At 47.5% G+C, this 19238-nt stretch overlaps 1 protein-coding gene and 2 long non-coding RNA genes across 4 annotated transcripts in view; 1 reads left to right on the forward strand and 2 right to left on the reverse strand.

Annotated features, from left to right (window-relative positions):
* Positions 1-19238, forward strand: part of LOC148679633 (uncharacterized) — a 114782-nt gene that overhangs the window by 30787 nt on the left and 64757 nt on the right. The window lies entirely within an intron of this gene.
* LOC147841730 (uncharacterized) lies at positions 1413-18553 on the reverse strand. The gene is made up of 3 exons (XR_015502611.1): positions 16301-18553; positions 9832-12212; positions 1413-3190 (listed from the first exon to the last, which is right to left on the reverse strand). It is a non-coding gene; the product is annotated as an uncharacterized LOC147841730 (long non-coding RNA).
* Positions 3701-7623, reverse strand: LOC147841731 (uncharacterized). 2 transcript variants are annotated; one of them, XM_087273591.1, is made up of 6 exons: positions 5727-7623; positions 5170-5640; positions 4605-4774; positions 4236-4490; positions 3907-4155; positions 3701-3827 (listed from the first exon to the last, which is right to left on the reverse strand). In XM_087273591.1, exons 1-6 carry the CDS (start codon positions 6391-6393, stop codon positions 3729-3731), a joined length of 1911 nt encoding a protein of 636 aa, XP_087129717.1. In that variant the 5' UTR covers positions 6394-7623; the 3' UTR covers positions 3701-3728. The 2 variants fall into 2 exon arrangements, with proteins under 2 accessions (XP_087129717.1, XP_087129716.1); XM_087273590.1 differs by having other exon boundaries at positions 3907-4490; positions 5727-6465.

Here is a 19238-nt window from a genome sequence, read left to right on the forward strand (position 1 = left end):
TAATGTAACAGTGTTATGTATTTTTTTTTACAGCAATAGGAATAGCTTTACTTAAAGAATTTAATTTTCTAAATTATCATTTTATCTCATATTCTTCCATGAATAAATTATGTTGAAGAATTAGACCGTTTTCATCTAAAAGATCTAAAACATATAAAACGTTTCTATCTTACTCTTGTTTGAATACTGATTTTCTATTTACAGTAATGGATCAGTTGTTCCACAACACAGAGCAATGTGGTTTAAAATTTTGAGTAAAAGCTTTTTTCCAATAGTCCAAAATTTGTTTGTGGAACTTTGAAAGCTTAATTGGCAATTTTAAAACCTCAAAATTACATTTTAGCAAAAGTTCTAACCCTCCCACTTTCCTGAAGACCAAATCAATTTATCTTTTAAAAATACTACTGTGTCATCCGCAAATTGAGTAATTTTATATTCATATTTACAAATAGTTATTTCTTTAAGTTGAGGATGGTGAACCCTTGGGCGTAAATCTGCTTTAACAGTAGGGGGGGACAATAAATATAAAATTTCTTTCAAGCATTTTTTAAGGGGACACAAATAATACAGCCCAATTGTACTAATAAAGATATGTCCCTGCGGTTAAAAATGGTTTCATCATTATTATTATAGCATGGAGACTACGTCATTATAATTATTTTTTAAAGTTTTTCTCAGGTTCAATGACAAAGCAAATTTTTCTTTAAAACTATTTATTGCATTGTTTGTTGTGTTGTTTACAGTCAACAGACTTACTCCAGAAGCAGAATAAATGCAGGAAAAGACATTTTCCATACTTGTTTACATTACACTTGTTAAAATGACCGATCATATTGTAAATCAGTGAGCCCTGCTCTGCCTGTTCCTCAATCATTTATTTCTCCTTTGCCTGTGATTAATATTGTGACATTCGTATTTTCATAAGCACTCATTCTTAAAGCCAAATTGCCTTAATATGTGAACTTTTTTGTGCTTGGCGTTTAGCTGCACTGAAAAATTATCTTATATCTGTTTTCAGATTTTCAGTTTTTAGTCATTTTATCCAGTACATGATACTACCAGGCAAGTTTATTGATACTATAGCACATTTTATACACAATGGTAATTCAAAGTGCTTTACACAAAGAATGCAAAACTATCATAAAAATAATCACACCATTAAAAACAAAGAATTAAAAAAGGTTAACATTTTAATTTCAAATTAATTGAGTCACTTAATAGAAAATGGTTATACAAAATTATTATTATAATTATACAGTGGGGTTAGTCTGCCCAGTGTAGCACAGTGCTCATTTAGCAAATACACAGCAAAACAGCACACAGTGGACTGAACCACATTGAGGAGGGGAGGGGAGCTCAACTGTTTCTAAATTCAGAGTTTTTTTTCTTAATAATGTTTTTTGGGGGGGGGGGGGGGGGGGGCATGTCACTGGACATGTTATTATTCATTTGTTTTAAAGCTATATTAATTTATTCTACTGTCAAGTCATCCTCAATTAAGAATTTGTCCTCATTTAATTATGTATTTTTTTTTCTCTTATATTCGTAAACAAGGAATCACAGTCATCTTTCTTATATTTGCATTTATACAAATTTGTATAGAAGGTCCAAATTTCATTTTGAATTATATTTCAATTTTTAATTATAGTTTCATTAATCTTTTAGTTCATCAATTTTTTCTTTGTTTGTTTTTGTTTTTCAAGACCAAAAAAATATGAAGAACTTTTTTCTCCTTTTTCGATCTAACGTGCTCTTGATTTTATATAAGGTCCCTTAGCTTTCCCTGAAAATAGTTGATTTAATTGAGATTTCAATGGCTGTAATTTTGTTGAGTTTTCTTGTGATTCTTGTGTATTGTCTCGCAATGTGTTTATTTCATAAATCAGTTCACTCTGTTTTTGTTTTCTCCTTAATGACAAAAATTTACCTATACCCACTGCTTTTCTTTTGACCTTAAATTTAAACCATTTCCATTTATTTAAACTTGGCATATCTAGTTTTTCAATCCCATCAATGAGAGCCAGCACCTTTTAATTGTATCATTGTTTAACAAGTCATTATTAAACTTTCAAATATTGTATGCTTTTTGAGGCTTCTTAAGCACTGTTAAGGACAGAGTAACCATACAATGATCTGTAAAAGGGGGGACTGAAATTTTACATTCTATAACATTTTTACATAATTCACCAGAAATTAGCCAATAATCTAATCTTTAATAATGTTCATTTCTTGAAGAATTAAACAATGTGTATTGAAAACTTTTTGGGTAAGTTACCCTCCAGCAATCAACCACATTTGTATCTTTACATAAATTTAATATAACATCATTATACACAGAATGTGAACCTCTCTAAGGTTTTATATCTTGCCATAAATCAACAACTAAATTAAAGTCTCCCCCTATTATTACATTTTCTGTATTAAATATATTTTTTCCATTCATTAATCATATTAATAACTTTCTGAAACATTTCTCTATTGGCCACTTTGTTGTTATATCCATAAATACAAAAGTATAATATAACAATTATCATGAATTTCTACTGCTGCCATTAACCAGTAGCCTTTTGCATCACCTTTATGCGCAATTACAGAACCTTCAAATCTGTTAAATAAAATCATCACTCCAGCTGAATGTGAACCATGTGCAAATAAGGCTAAGTCACTCCATTGAATTTTCCAAAATCTTTCATCATTTAAGGCAGAATGAGTGTCTTGTAAGAAAACAAAGTTCACTTTTTGTTTCTTGTAAAATAAGAAAATAGCTTTTCGCTTAACACTTTAACCCCCTAACATTTAACGAAAGAAAAGCGATAGACATAGTTTTAATAAACAAATAGCCAAACTCTCAGAACACACACTCCACTTTTAGGTGCAGGAGTGAATTTGTTGTCCTTGTCCTTAACCTATCAAAGACCAAACCATATCAGCTAAGTCAAATATTATTACTTTAAGTTAAACACCTTATTCTTTCTACTTTTAACCATTTATTTCCATCTCATATTAGGCCTTTTTATTTATTTTCATTAGTGCTTACTTGTAACCTTTTTATTTATTCATTTTTTTCCAGTAACGGGTCAACTCTGAGTCCATCAATAAGTGCATAGTCTTCTTTTAGAAAGGCTCTCTTCCCCATTCTTCTAGCTTCTTGCACTTTTGGCCACAACTTTGCAAGAGCTTCGCGATCTTCCTCCATAAAGTTAACCTCCACTCCACAGCTGCCCTGTCCTGACCTATTCATGCATCTCTAAGGACCGAGCTGTCCCGGGAGAAGCTTGCTAATATACAGAATTGGACTCAAGGCCTTCTGGGCGTTCAAAGCATTTGCAGACCTGGACAGATTTGTCCAGCCCATCACCCCCTTGTGCTGCAAAAGGGATTCATTCTCCCTATGAGCTATCAACCAAGGCTGAACCTGGACGGGGGCGTCCCGCGAGTCACTTTTAACACACAAGGCAGGGATAGTTTGTCCCAATTGGAACGTAGCCAAGGCAGAACCTGGACGAGGGCATCCCACGTGACACTTTTAACACACAAGTTAGGGCTAATCTGTCCCAATCGGAACGTAGCCAAGGCAGGACCTGGACGCAGCAGGCATACAGCGTTGAACTAAGAAGACAGGGCTCATTTTTGTCCCCACTGAATTTACTTTTACCACACAGATAATAAATAAAAGGAATAATGAAGACACTGAACACCATTTGACCGTTAAGTTGTACAATATTTATTCAGGACGATTCAGAGTCTTCTGTTTGTTCGAGCGGGCGAGCGCCCTGGCTTTTCCCCCTGGCAGGGCGCCATGGCAGCGTCCTCCTGCTGGTTCCCTCCTGGAAAAGAGACACATAAAGGGCAGTTAGCCAATGCCACACGTTCTGCTGTCCACGCCAAAGAGAATGTGATTTTTACCAGGGGAGAGACGGAAGTCTCTGTCCTCTTGCGCCCTTTCCGCGGGGGGCTTTCAGTGCCCGCTGCCTCCCCATCCTCCTCCTCCTCGTCCTCCTCCTCCTCCACCAGGGCCCTTTCAAAGAGTCTGCGGCGCTCGCGTGCTTGGAGAGGTCCGAGGTGAAGTGCGTAGAACTTATCTGAGGTTGAAGTGTCATGGCACATGAATTGCGCCACCTTGCGGCGATCCTCTGAAGAGTGTGCATTCTTTGCCTGCGTCGGAGAGAGACAGAAGCTTGATTAGGATAGAAGCCGCCGCTGGTAGTTACAGGGGCGTCACAATGCCTACTCACATGAGTCGCGATCGCAGTGCGTACGTCAGTAAAGGTGGGTTTGCCTGGAAGGCCCATACTGAGCCAAGCAGACTGAAAGTACTTGTTCAGGGTCCGACAAGGACTGGCTCTGGAAGTGAAAAAGAAATAGGTAGCCTGGCTCCCTCCGGGGAGACCAGCCCGCAGCGCCAAAAACCTGCGGAACCAGCTGTATTCCTCCCTGTTTAGGGACAGCTGAGCCGCCCCAAAGGCTCTGTTTGTTTTGTGAGTGGTAATCTGACATCAGAGAACAAGCAGTGAGTGAGTGAGTGAGTGAGTGAGTGAGTGAGTGAGTGAGTGAGTGAGAGAGCATGCTACTGGTGACCCCCACCTTACTTGCGCCATACTCACGTTAATGACATAAGCAGACTCGTCGGGGCTTCTGGAGGCCTCTTCAACCTCCTGGATTGTGAGATTCTGGAAGACTCCACAGCGGTGCCCAGAGATGGAGGTTAGGTAGCCAGTCAGAAAGCCATAGAAGCGCCACTGTTGCCTAGTGCTTGGGTTGGATTCGAGGCTATCTGGTGAAGGACATTAGACAGATTAGACCACCGACGGTTCTATTTCCTTTCTGGGTCACCAACAGCTCTTGGCTGCTGGTGACTTGTTCTCCGGGGCGCCAGCAGCTCAAACAACAGCTGCTGGTGGCCCGGAGAGGAATTGTGCGTTTCTTCTTCAGGGGCACCAGCAGTTCATGGACTGCTGGTGCCCCTGAAGAAGAAACGCACAATTCCTCTCCGGGCCACCAGCAGCTGTTGGTTCATCCAGCCACGTCGGTCTGCCCCCCTTCCCCCCCGAATGAGTCCCATTCGCGGGGGAGAGGGGCAGACAGACGTGGCTGGATGAACCAAGGGCTGTTGGTGCCCCGGAAGAACGAACAGGGGGAATCGCTGGAACGGCGGAAGGGCTTGCTTACCTAGCAGGGCGGGAATTTTCCTCCCAGCGGTCCGGTGACAGCGCACCAGGCTGGCCTTGGGGATCAGTCGGCTTTCCTTCGCCTGCTTGGTCCTTACCTCGTGCACGACGACACGCCGGCGTATGCCGCGGATGAGGGCTCTGACCTCCCTTCGAATCAGAACCAGAGCCGTGCTGGAGAGCTGACAGGCGGCCGGCGGCGTCTCCGAGAGGTAGTCTAGGAACTGAGCCACGTTCTTCAGGTAGTGCTGCCTGGTGGGCTCGGCCATGCGCGTCTGACCTAGCCGGGCGGCCCACGCTCGGATTCGGGCTGGTTGGTTGAGGAAGAGGAAGTCCCCTGGCTCCGCGGTGCCCCTGGCCATGTAACCAAGGAAGGCTTTGATTCTCCCCAGCTTCGAAGTGACGTTGTTCCGCAGGCGGGGGGTGGGCTCGCTGCCCAGTTGGTACCCTTCGAACTCCCCCAAGAGAAGGTCTGTGGAACGAGCACAACCAAGAGTCAACTTCCCCGAAGCCACACACCCAGCAGAGCGACAGTGACGTGCCTGAAATATACTCAACTCAGCGCGGGGACGTGGTCCGGGAACGGGTAGGCAGTGGGCTCCAAAGCCTCCGGAGGCTCGGGGGGCGTCGGACCTCCGGCCGCCCCTCGCCCGGGAGGCGGTGGTGCAGGAGGCGACCTGGTTCTCCTGGCCCTCTTCCTCCTCCTTCTCCCCCCTTCTCCCTTCCTTAGCTCCCGGTAGAGGCGTGTGATTTGGAGCAGGGTGGACCGCATCTTGGTAACCTGTTTCCCCAGGTCCGTGAGCTGAGCCTGTATGCGCTCGGTGGCGCGCCTGCAGCCGCGGTCGGCGCACGGGCGGCCGGCCTCTGGGTCCTCCGAGTCCCGCTGCCCCTCGGAGGACGATGCTAGCTGGGACACGACGGGGATTGCAGGCTGGGTGGACCGCAGCCACTGCAACTCCCGAGCTACTTTCCGGCGTTTCGCCCTCCCCATAGCCTCTTTCCTTCCCGAGGTCGAGAGCTCCGCGTGCTGCCTCAAGTGCCTGTCTAGGCGGGCTGGCGTCCGGCGACATCCCGGGACCGGGCACGGTGTCTTCCGCGTGTCCACGCGGCCGGCGGCCAGCGCGAGAAGCAGCCGCTTCTCGTCCGAGTTGGCCACCTTGTGAACGGCCGTCAGGTGAGGCGCAAGCCGGCTGTAGACGTTGAAGCATAGGGCACATTCAGCCATGACCGTGCCAGAGCCAATGCAGAGGGGGAAAGGGGCCCGCACGCCACGTGCGGCGGTTAACAAACGGCCGGAGGCGGCGTCCACTTCCGCGTCATGACGTTGGTGGACCCGTATTTCTTAAAGGGGAAGGACACCCCCCCGCACCAGGAGGTGTAAGCCGATGCCCTACGGAGATCCATTCGGTTCAAGCCTTCTTTTGTTACGACTTCTCAAGTAGGGGGGAGAGGGGTGTCCACCTCACTCCCTTCCCCCCTTTTCAAAGGAACCAGAGGGGGTGTCCCGTTAAACAATGCACCCCACCGCCCCTTCATCGTTGCCCCGGTCAGCGGTTCGACACCTCTCTCTCTTGTCACGACTCGAGTTGGGGAAGGGGTGTCCCACCTCACTCCCTATCCCCCCTTCATTTTGCTGTTCTGGCCAGCGGGAGCTTTTCCACAGCCATTCACGTTCACTTTTTCCACCCCAAAAAGGGGATTGATTGTTTGAGCCCCATCGGGGGGGGACAGCTCCACACGCGCCAGCCGCGGGAGCTTTTGTGACCTGCTACAACCAACATGGGATACGCACCAACCATCGAAAGGGGGGTCCAGACAGCCCGTAACCCCGGCACCACTGACCCTGGCACGTTTCACCTCGCCGGAGTCCACTAGCTTCCCCTCCCAACCAACCACCCTCACTCCCCCGGGAGCAGGGTAGGCGGGGTGGGGGTCAGCCGGGAGCCAGCAAGGATAAACCCAGGGGGTGGGCGGCGTTGCGGGCGGACGGACGGACGGACGGGATGCAGACGCACACACTCGGGCGGGGGGTAGAATCGAAGCCCACACCAGCTCGTTCCCTACGCTGCCCCTGGGGCCTCGATTCACCACGCCGGGTGACTCGACCGAACCCACCAAACATCCCCCAGCCCTCGCAGGGCGAGGGGCGTGGGGCGTGGGCACGGGCCGAGTATCGGCGCGGGGGAAACGGAGTCCAGGGGGGCGGGCTGGCGGGCGGGCTGAGCAGCAGACAAGCTCTGGGTCATTTAGCCAGACGGGCCATCTGGGTCCTTTACCCACAGATCGGGGCGGGAAGGGGGGGCGCTGTGTGCGGAGGGACACCCCCACGCCTCCCTGATAGAGCGCCCAGGACGGGGAGGATCTGCCACACCCATAGAGGCCGACCCCATTGGTGCTTTGGGGGGCCTGGGTGGGGGCCTAGCCCCTGGGGCGCCACACTAGCTCCTATCGATCAGTCGCCGTGGGGTCTGGCGACTGGACTGTCAGAGACTAAGTCCATATTTCTTCGCCTTCCCCGAAAACCTGATGGCAGGTCAGAGATTGTGGGTGTCCGGCAAAAACCTCCAGGCGCGGGACGTCCCGACAAGCAGGCCGGGAAGGGTGGTCTCCCGTCGGGCATGGTTTGGTGGGCTCGGGCCTGGGTCTAACCAACGCCCCGGTGAGCGCCAGGCATAACGTATTCCTGTTGGACCTTTGATGCTAGATGCGTAAAGATGTGCCGCTGGTGAACCATTGATGGAGCCGCTGGTGAACCATTGATGGGGCCTCTGAGATCCAGCGGTGGGGGGGGGCCTGTGCCCTGCGCGCTCTGCCCGAGGTACACACACCCTTCTTGGGGAGCGAGCCCAGCCCCTCTCCCTGGCCTGGGGCCCTCTGAGATCCAGCGGTGGGGGGGGCCTGTGCCCTGCGCGCTCTGCCCGAGGTACACACACCCTTCTTGGGGAGCGAGCCCAGCCCCTCTCCCTGGCCTGGGGCCCTCTGAGATCCAGCGGTGGGGGGGCCTGTGCCCTGCGCGCTCTGCCCGAGGTACACACACCCTTCTTGGGGAGCGAGCCCAGCCCCTCTCCCTGGCCTGGGGCCCTCTGAGATCCAGCGGTGGGGGGGGCCTGTGCCCTGCGCGCTCTGCCCGAGGTACACACACCCTTCTTGGGGAGCGAGCCCAGCCCCTCTCCCTGGCCTGGGGCCCTCTGAGATCCAGCGGTGGGGGGGCCTGTGCCCTGCGCGCTCTGCCCGAGGTACACACACCCTTCTTGGGGAGCGAGCCCAGCCCCTCTCCCTGGCCTGGGGCCCTCTGAGATCCAGCGGTGGGGGGGCCTGTGCCCTGCGCGCTCTGCCCGAGGTACACACACCCTTCTTGGGGAGCGAGCCCAGCCCCTCTCCCTGGCCTGGGGCCCTCTGAGATCCAGCGGTGGGGGGGCCTGTGCCCTGCGCGCTCTGCCCGAGGTACACACACCCTTCTTGGGGAGCGAGCCCAGCCCCTCTCCCTGGCCTGGGGCCCTCTGAGATCCAGCGGTGGGGGGGCCTGTGCCCTGCGCGCTCTGCCCGAGGTACACACACCCTTCTTGGGGAGCGAGCCCAGCCCCTCTCCCTGGCCTGGGGCCCTCTGAGATCCAGCGGTGGGGGGGGCCTGTGCCCTGCGCGCTCTGCCCGAGGTACACACACCCTCCGGCGGCAAGCGCTGGTTCCAAAGGACCCTCCAGATTTGCACCTAATCACCAGCCGTGCCCGGGCACCCCACTATTAAGCCCGGGGACACTAACTCCTCCAAACCGCATGGATCAGACAGACGTGCTGCTGGTGACCCAACTGGCCAAGACGTACCGCTGGTGGCCCAATCGGTCTTTGGGTTTGTGAATGGGTCACCACCGGCCCTGGGCTCGTGTATGGGGCACCAGCCGCACGTCATTCTAGCCTCCGTCAGCGGTGGGGTCTTATGTTTGCTGCGGGAATATGAGCGCTGGGAGGCGGGTTAGCAGCTCAGCAATGGACCCCTAGCTCCCCCGGGTTCGAACGCATCTCCTGGGGCTTCTTTGATTGCCTTTGAGGCCTGGGTCTTTGGCTGAACCAGGGCAGTAGGGCGCACCTAGCTCCCCCGGGTTCGAACGCATCTCCTGGGGCTTCTTTGATTGCCTTTGAGGCCTGGGTCTTTGGCTGAACCAGGGCAGTTACGCGCACCTAGCTCCCCCGGGTTCGAACGCATCTCCTGGGGTTTCTTTGATTGCCTTTGAGGCCTGGGTCTTTGGCTGAACCAGGGCAGTTACGCGCACCTAGCTCCCCCGGGTTCGAACGCATCTCCTGGGGCTTCTTTGAATGACTTTGGGGCCTGGTTCGATCAACCGCGAAATCGGAAATTGCACTAAGTCCTTCATATGTGTCTGTTATCGAAAACTTGACGGCAGGTCAGCGAAACCCAGGGACGCGCTACCCCCCCCTCCAGGCGCGGGTCATGCCGGAGAGAGTGGTCTCTATCCGGGCATGGCTTGGTGGGCTCTCCCCTGGGTCTAACCAACGCCCCCGGTGAGCTTATCCATAGCGTTTGCCAGCGGTCGTTCCAAAGACCCCCCCCGCTAGAGACCCACCATCCCCCAAATGAGTGTTAGTTGTTTCAAACAACAAAAAAATAAAATCAATGCATTTCGTTTTCAAAATGAATTTTTTTTACTTTCTTAGAGAAGTCTTCCTTAAATTGAATGTTCATCTCCTTACACACTCTGGCATCTCTAGATTTTTTTCCACACTTCATCTCTCACAGTCTGCATTGCAAACTGTATGATTACTAGTCTAGCTTGTTTGTGGCAGCATAATTTCTTCTTCCTAACCGATGCACCATATTCACCGATTGCCAGAGTGTTTCCACTGATCTCAGAATTAGCCGGGTAAGAATTCCAATCACCGTTTCTCTAACGTCTTTGTTTTCTTTTTCTGTAAGAACGATCATTCTAAGATTCCACCTTCTTTTGTACCTGGCATGCTCCAAGCATTGCTGTCTCAGGGAGTTGTTCTCTTTTCTCATGTCTGCTACTTCCTTTTTTAGTTCGCCGATTTCTTCCGTATTCTCTTTTACCACACATGCATTTTCTTCCATTGACTTTTCAATTTTTTTCATCCATTGATTTTGCTCGTCAAATCTTTTAATTAGAGTTTTGAATTACATCGAAAATTACTTTATTTGTTATTTCATTAGCTTGTTTACCTCTCCATCTGTCCTTTGCCTTTGTTTTTGCTTTTTTTGGATTTAGACTAGGTAGCGGTGTATGGCCGTATTCAGTTTTGACATTTTCTTGGATCATATCTTCAATTTCCTCTTGATCACAGGCCTCTTCTAGGGCATGCAAGTTGTGACCATGATCCTTTACAGGAACCTTTACAGGAAATTGGGTGAAAAAACTTGTGATGCTCCTGTAACTGTTCCTCAAGATGATTTAACTTAAAGTCACTTGACTACTAGTTAAGTTTTTTTTATCAATATTAAAATTAGGACATTTTTGAACTATTATTCACAGAGCCTGCTTTAATGCAACCGCTCACTATGCAATCTTGAACCTTCCCCCCAAATGTAAACATCCTAATGTTTAATTCAACATAATCTGTTTATCACACACCACGCTGCTGATTTGCTCTGCTGGGGCACCATCGTTGCGCCATCATGCATGTACTGAAATTGCGCTAGGGATGGGTCGTTCTTGAACGATTTCTGCGCACATTTGTGCAGGTAGTATAATTAATTTCAAGTCTTCATTACATTGGCAGAAGCCAATCATACGCGTTTAGAGCCGGAAAAAGAATTGATCCGCTCACCTCTCGAGTCCCCTATCGGGTCTATGTCACTCGTTCATCACAAGCCAATCATACGCGTTTAGAGTCGGAAAAAGAATTGATCCACTCCTCTTTCGAGTCTTCTATCGCGTCTGAGTCACTCGTTCATCACGGGCCAATGATATGCGTTTAGAGCCGGAAAAAAAAAATTTAACCGTTCATCTCTCGAGTCCTCGGGTTTGAGTCATTCTGTCACATGATGAACAAACGATCATGGCTCCTATCGGCTTAGACTGTGCATTGACTAAGATTATATGTGACTGTCAGTGTAACATGAATGAACCCCTGACATTTAAAGACATGAAGAGGTGAGCTGAGCAAAGAGAAAACAATACCTTCATAGACAAAACAGCAGCTCAACATTGAATTATTATTTTCTCCTTCTTATATTCTATTTATGACTTATTTGTTGTGCAATCAACCCTTTGGGCTAGTTGTAGATGTATTTGCAAGCAATTCGTAACATTTTAATAATATTTTGGCAAATTGAACCAAATGAACGAAATGACTCGAAAAAAGATTTGTTCATCTTGATGAACGAGACTCAAAGATCCGAGTCAGTAAAATTATCCGAACTTCTCATCAATAATTTGCACATGCGCTGTGAAGGGGGAACAGGGGGAACTGAATTCTCCAGAACACTGTTTTGGTATTTGCCGTGATTTCAAAATAGAAGTCTCTGAAAGTCAACTTTACGTAATGGTCTTTTGCACAATGGTTTTATCTGTTTAAGGGCTAGTAATTGCTAGAATATTTTTTACATAATGCAGGCAGTTAAATCATCAAACACTATCTTTGATTTTTTTTTAAACCGTTTTTTTTAATACTTAAATATTGGAAACATGTAACCGTTGACTTCCATAGGATCTGTCTTTCCTACTATAGAAGTAAGTGGTACAGGTTTTCAGCTTTCAAAATATCTTCTTTTTTTTGTGATCAACAGAAGAAAGAAAGTCATAAAGGTTTGGAACCACTTGAGAGTAAAAATATTCTGACCTGTCAATGAGAAAAGGCACATTTTATTTACATTTGAGGAATATTCATCCTGTAGAAGAAAAAAAAATTTGAAAAATGTAAGTTTGTTCACACATGCTCAACTTATTATGGATACAATCTATATTTGTTATATGGTATGCAGTTCACTACCCAGGGGTATGCAATTGTAGCTGAGTATTCTATATTATGTTATATTAAAAATCATATGGTACATTTTAAAATGTAGTAGGCCTCCGTCGGTCAGTGTTGACCATGGATGACGTATCCTAGCTCTTATATTGAGGCATGACTGATTGTCTAAGACAGCGTCGTTGGTGGCTGAAGAGACCAATACGGGAGAGGCATTTTTTACCACAGCAGTCGCATTGATAGGTGGCTCCCTGGCTGACGCTCTGCACCTTTCGGTGAACTCGCTTGTCCTCTGACGCACGCATCATGTTCTTCTCACCTGACTTGAGCTGTTTGGTCAGGGTGGACCTCCATTTCAGGCGGTCTGCTGCGAGGTCTTCCCAGGACTTGGTGTTTATGTCAAGGGCCTTCATGTCCCTCTTCACAACATCTTTAAATCTCAGAAATGGGCGTCCTGTTGTTCTCTTCCCAGATGAGAGTTCTCCGTAAAGGATATCCTTTGGGATTCTCCCATCCTCCATACGGCACACATGGCCAAGCCAGCGCAGGCGACGTTGTCGGAGCATGGTATACATGCTGGGAAGGCCGGCTCGAGTCAAGACTTTGACGTTGGAGACTTTGTCCTGCCAGGTAATGCCCAGAATGCGACGCAGACCTCTTAGGTGGAAGGTGTTCAGTCTCCTCTCCTGTCTTGCATAGGTGGTCCATGTCTCACTCCCATACAGCAGAGTGCTGATGACGCAAGCATTGTACACTGCCATCTTTGTTGCAGTTGTCAGCCTATGGTTTGTCCACACTCGGGTTGTCAGGCGGGCTAGAGTAGAGGCTGCCTTCCCGATCCTTCTGTCAAGTTCAGCATCCAGGGAGAGGTTATCGGTGATGGTGGAGCCCAAGTACGTGAACTGGTGGACGACATCGAGCTGGTAATCATCTACTGTGATGGTTGGTGGAGTGGCAGTGTCCTGGCTCAAGACATTTGTTTTTTTCAAACTGATGGTCAGCCCAAAGTCTTTGCAGGCCATGGAAAAACGGGTCATCAGCGACTGTAGTTCTTCCTGGGTGTGTGTGGTGACTGCAGCGTCGTCAGCAAAAAGCATGTGTCTAATCAGTGTCTCGCGTACCTTTGTCTTGGCTTTCAGGCGAGAAAGATTAAATAGCTTGCCATCTGACCTGGTGCGGAGGTAGATTCCTTCCGTTACTGAACCAAAGGCATGCCTTAGGAGCAGGGCAAAGAAGATTCCGAACAGTGTGGGGGCAAGAACGCAGCCTTGCTTGACGCCACTGCTTATACTGAAAGGCTCAGAGCAACTGCCGTTGAACTGGATTGTTCCCTTCATATCTGTGTGGAAAGATTCAATCAAACTCTGCAGTTTTGGTGGGCAGCCAATCTTGGGGAGGATTTTAAAAAGTCCGTCTCTACTGACCAGGTCAAAGGCTTTGGTGAGGTCAATAAAGGAGATGTATAGGGGCATCTGCTGTTCTCTACACTTCTCCTGCAGTTGTCTGAGGGAGAAAATCATGTCTACCGTTGACCGTTCGGCGCGAAAACCACACTGTGACTCCGGGTAAACACGTTCAGCCAGCTTCTGCAGTCGGGCCAAGATGACCTTAGCAAATACTTTTCCAACGATGCTAAGAAGGGAGATGCCTCTGTAGTTGTTGCAATCACTTCTCTCACCCTTATTTTTGTAGAGGGTGATGATCTTAGCATCCCTCATATCCTGCGGTACGGCCCCTTCTTTCCAACACTGACAGAGGGCTTTGTGAAGAGGGTGCAGTAGGGAATCCTTGCACTGTTTCAGCAAGTCTGGAGGAATCCCGTCGCTGCCAGGGGCTTTGCCTGAGGCCAGTTTATCGATAGCCTTTCTGAGCTCTTCTGCTGTTGGCTCCTCGTCAAGTTCTTCCATGGTTGGCAGGCATTTAATGACGTCTAGTGCTGCGGAGGACACCGTGTTCTGTCTAGAGTAGAGGTCGGAGTAGTGTTCCACCCATCTCTCCATCTGTTGTTGCTTGTCGAAGATTATTTCCCCAGTAGATGACTTAAGGGGTGCCGTTTTGCACTGGGTGGGGCCTAGCGCTTTCTTAATGCCGTCGTACATGCCTCTTATGTTCCCCGCTATGGCTGCTTTCTGGATGTCGTTGCTGAGCTCTTGCCAATACTCGTTTGCGCAATATCTGGCAATGTGTTGAGCCTTGCTCCTAGTTGATCTGAGAATTTGAATGTTCTTCTGAGTTGGTGACCGCTTGTATTCTGTCAGGGCCGCACGCTTGGCTTCTATGCATGGGATCATCGTAGAGGCCTTTGCTTCAAACCAGTCATGCGTCTTTGTGGTCCTCTTTCCAAAAGTTGCCAGGGCAGTGCGTTGCATTGTGTTTCGTAGTGATTCCCACATTTCCAGGGCAGAATCACCTGTCTGTGCGGTGTCAAGTTCTTTCACAAGGGTTTCTGCAAATTTCTGCGTCAGATCAGGCTGCGACATCCTGCTGACGTTGATGCGAGGATTCCCTTGTTTCCTTAAACGGTGAAACCTTTTTGGGTTTAACCTGATCTTGCAGCACACTAAGGAGTGGTCTGTGTCGCAATCAGCACTGTGATAAGAGCGTACGTGCAGGACGCAGTTGATAGCTGAGCGGCGAACTAAGATGAGGTCCAGCTGGTGCCAGTGTTTTGACCGCGGATGCCGCCAGGAGACTTTATGCTGGGGCTTGGTCTGGAAGTATGAGTTGGCGATGCACAGGTTGTGAAAAGCGCAAAGCTCGAGCAGGCGTTGGCCGTTCTCGTTCATTTTTCCAATGCCAAATTTGCCTAGGCACGAGGGCCATGATTCGTGGTTTGCACCCACTCTGGCATTGAAATCGCCCAGAAGTACAAGTTGTTCCTTATCAGGGATGTTGTTAATGACAGATGTTAGGTTCCCATAAAACTTATCTTTAGTTTCCAGTGTTGCGTTCAGAGTTGGAGCGTACACGCTGACAAGAGTGAGAGGGCCTGTGGTGGTGTTGAGGCGGAGGGTAAGAAGTCGTTCTGTACCATTTCTGCCTGGTTCTACCATGCTCAGTAAGTTGTTCTTCACAGCAAAAGCCACGCCATGCTGTCTGGGCTCGTCTGGGGCCCTTCCCTGCCAGTAGAAGGTGTAGTCTTTTTCTTTTAGAGTTCCTGAGTCTGCTAGTCGTGTTTCCTGTAGAGCAGCGATGTCTACGTTTAGCCTCAGTAGTTCGTTGTTAATGACAGCTGTTTTTCGTGAGTCGTCAATGCCCCGTAAGTCCTCGGAGAGGCCCGTAAGCATTGTACGGACATTCCAGCATCCCAGTTTTAGAGCTGGTCTCTTTCTCTGTGTTATTTTATTGTCTGGTGCGATGGTTGCAGTCTGCTGTTCGAAATGCTCCTATTCCCCATGCACCCAATGAGGAAAGCAGACTGTGGCGGGGCAGTACCTAATTGACTGGGGGCTGCCCAGCTTGAGGCGGGCGGTAACTGTCCAGTGGGACCCGAAGATCCCTCCCACCGTCGGGAGCAGTCCCTGGCGCCTTGCTCTACGCCAACCGAGCTGTGGCTTATAACCGGTAAACTACTGCTCCCCGTGTTGTATCCACGCCAAAGTGCTAGCGAGGCTGGAGTGTCCTCTCCAGGGTGTGCGAGATCGGATACTAGCCAGGGCAATGTATTATGGAGGACAGGCTGTTGCCCATGTAGCGGGTCCCCCCTCTCCACGTTGTCGACAAATCCAAAGGAACAGCAGGGCTGCTACAGTTTGGTATCGGCGCCGTCGCAGGAGTTGCCAGAGTGAGGCTGCAAACAGCGTTAAACTGCCTTAGGGACTCCGACTCCGGATTTTTCCTCGAGGTTTACTCCTGAAGCCTTTTCCATGAATGGATATAGCCGCAAGGCAGCGGAGGTTTGAAAACAGGGTTGCCTTCCCCTAGATGATCTGCCTTCCCAGGCTAACGAATATCATCTCCCCGAAGCAACTGGTTGTAAGGCGCCAGTGACCCGCCTGCGCCCCTTCTCCTGTCAGTGAAAACAGTTCCGCCGGGTTTGGTAGCTAAACCACACTTGAAGGCCAGGAGCTGGACTTGGTTGTCAGAGGCTATTTGAGACGCACGCCGTATAGGGGTACTTTATAGATAGTGGGAGCTTATCCCCATTACCGCCCCCGGCTATGACAACCTTGGAACATTTTAAAATGTACATGATTAATAAACATGATTTAAACTTTTGCATTATTTCCCCAGCATATATGCATCAGCCCTCAGCGTCTCTGAAAGGAATACTGGAGGTCATCACAGGCTCGACTGGGTCTTTCTAGATCCTTCGAGCGGGTTTACAAGGATGAGGCTGTCAGCATCTTTTTACACAGCATTCACAATTTAGCACACATTAAAGGCATAATAGTGTGGTACCCATATAAATGTTGTCCAACTTACTGTCAGACGTGATATGATAATTAATAGTTTTGGAGGTGTAAAACAAAGATGACACTGATTCCTACAATGACCCCAGTGACAGACCAGTCACCGCATGGAGGCCGCGGGCTGGTCATATGACCCGCTGGTGACCATTTGAGATCTGCAGCTTCGTGCCACAATGGGACGTCCATCGTTCTTTAGCCTCCGGCGCCCAGATTGCAGCTCTTCACAAGACGTTTGGCCAGAGGAGATACTTTTGTGCTCAGCCGAGACTGGTTTATCTCCAGGTGTTTTTTTTTTCCTCTACTTGTATTGATTGCTGAAGTTCCTTGCCCCTATTGCCACTCACTTAGCTTGTGACCAGTGGAGCTGCAGATCGGTGGAGTCGCTCTACAGAGTTTCGATGTTCAGCGGTGACATATACATTACAGTGAACCAAACTAAACCGAACTTTAACTGTGTTCAACCGTTTTTTAATTTACTAGAACTTCATCTGTTAACTTCACCACCATGTGCAATGTGGTAACAATGTAGTTTACATTTCTCTTTGGTTTGCAGATTGATTTGCATTTTATGTTTGTGGCTCTATATATACTGTACATGTTTGTTGTGATGTTTTTTTTTTCTTGTTTATGTTTTTATTTTTCATGTAAAGCCTAACCAGGGACAAGAGCTGCAAATTAGTTTTCTGCTTTATGCCCTATTTATGAGACATCAGTTGTCTTTGTATAACAATATCATGTGTATTGTCTCTGTTAAATAAACAAGCAAATAAAATAAATAAAAAATATGTTAAGCTGCTTTGACACAATCTACATAGTAAAAAAGCATTCTAAAAATCAAGACAAACTGAATTCGAATGGAATGATGATGATGGTGTATCTGTTCACAGCAGCCAAAAACAAACCCAAACCCTTCAGTAAGACAGCAAAAGGCCAAAGAGCGCTTCTTTCCAGTGTTTGAAAAGCTGCAGCAGACTGTGATTTAAGGCAGATATAACGATTTGCAGTTTGATTTGCCATTTTGTTTTTTTAAAATCAAAATTAAGCTTCAGCTCAAACTTGCAGCACACTTGAAATAAGAGCAGCATAAACACGATGAAAATCCAAACCAATAAACTCAATGCTTTTAATAAATATACAGTTGAAGAGTCAAAATTATTAGCCCTCCTGTGAAAAATGTAATTCTTTGCAAAACATTTCCAGAGGGTTGCTTAACAGAGCGAAGAGATTTTTGCAACATAATAGTTTTAATAATTAATTTTTAACATCTCACTTTTCTCCCTGATGACAGCGCATGATATATATTTTTACAGGTGTTCTCCTCTGCCTCCTTCTCTTTGAGATCCCCACAAAGAGAGCTGCTTCGAACACTTCCGCGAGACAAGACAAGACCATCATCGGTGATTCCATCATTCGTCACGATTGTGCAGCTTTTACTAAAGGCAACGATGTGTGCACTCGCTGCTTTCCTGGTGCTCCTGTTAAGGATGTTTTTGCTAAGGTACCTGCTTTTCGAGAGCTTTGAAGCTGTCGACCTTCAGGTGGGGACAAATGACACTGTGCTGTGGCAGTCTGAGCTCCAATCCTGATCGAAATGGTTTGTCGCATTTCACCCACAACACAGATCATAGTTTCTGAAGCGCTTTCTGCTTACAGTCGATAAAATTAAAGGTTCAGTAGACTCTTTGAATGAGTCCTAGGCTTTTCCATGCTGATGGCCTGCACCCCAGCAGAGCTGGAGCTGAACTCCTGTCGGACAACATCCCCGGGATGCTTCCTTTTCTTTCACTAGTAAGTGAAAATTCAATTTTAGACTTCTGCTCATCCCACATATCTGACAAAAGTGTCTGTTCCTCGTATTATTGCTGTAGATCAAGAAGTAAATTTACTATTTTCTTTAGAAAAATCTAATAAGACTCAATATATATCAAATTTTTTTTTTAAAGTTTGATCTTCTAAACCAGGGGTTCTCAACCTTTTGCAAGCTGGGTCCCCCAAAGCTGGTTCATTGCAGCAAGGTTATTATAGTTAACGAAAACAAACGAAAAAACAAAAACTAAAATGTAAAATAATCGTTGTTTACTGAAATAAAAATAAAAACGAGAGTTTTAAAAAAAAAAACTAGAACTAGGCTAACTGAAACTGTATTGTGTACATACAAAACAAACTAAAACTAAAATTATAGCAAAAACCTTCTTCGTATTTATAAATGTATTTAGTACATAATCTTACTGTAAGCCTTTTTGACGTAAATATTATCCACGCTGCAGGTGTTTGTGTTTGACCCTTTCAAACCTCTCCTGCGTCCACTGGCCAGATCGAGCCAGCTCTCCGCCAGTCATCCTCGCTGTTGCTACCGCGACTAAAACAACGAGTGGACATGACAGCAGCACGGTGACAGCAATAAATACAGACACTTTAAACTATTACTTTAACACATTTGTGCCCAATAATGGGTTTTATTTCTGTATCGCAATCGCGAACGAATCTTTTTAACCGGATCTTCTAAGTGAACCGGTTAAACTAGTTCACCAAATCAAACTGAATCATTTAAACGATTCGCGTTTCCAGTAAGCACTTATCCACAAACTACTTACTTTATAAAAAGCCTAATACCCCCTCTGACTCTAAATAATCCAAAATATACTCTCATTCAGTTATTAGAACAGCAACGTTACATTGAGAAGCGGTGAACCGATAATACTACGCATGCGTGATT

The sequence above is a fragment of the Danio rerio genome, chromosome 11 (genome assembly GCF_052040795.2).
Source record: "Danio rerio strain M-AB ecotype USA chromosome 11, GRCz13ab, whole genome shotgun sequence".
Classification (NCBI taxonomy): domain Eukaryota; kingdom Metazoa; phylum Chordata; class Actinopteri; order Cypriniformes; family Danionidae; genus Danio; species Danio rerio.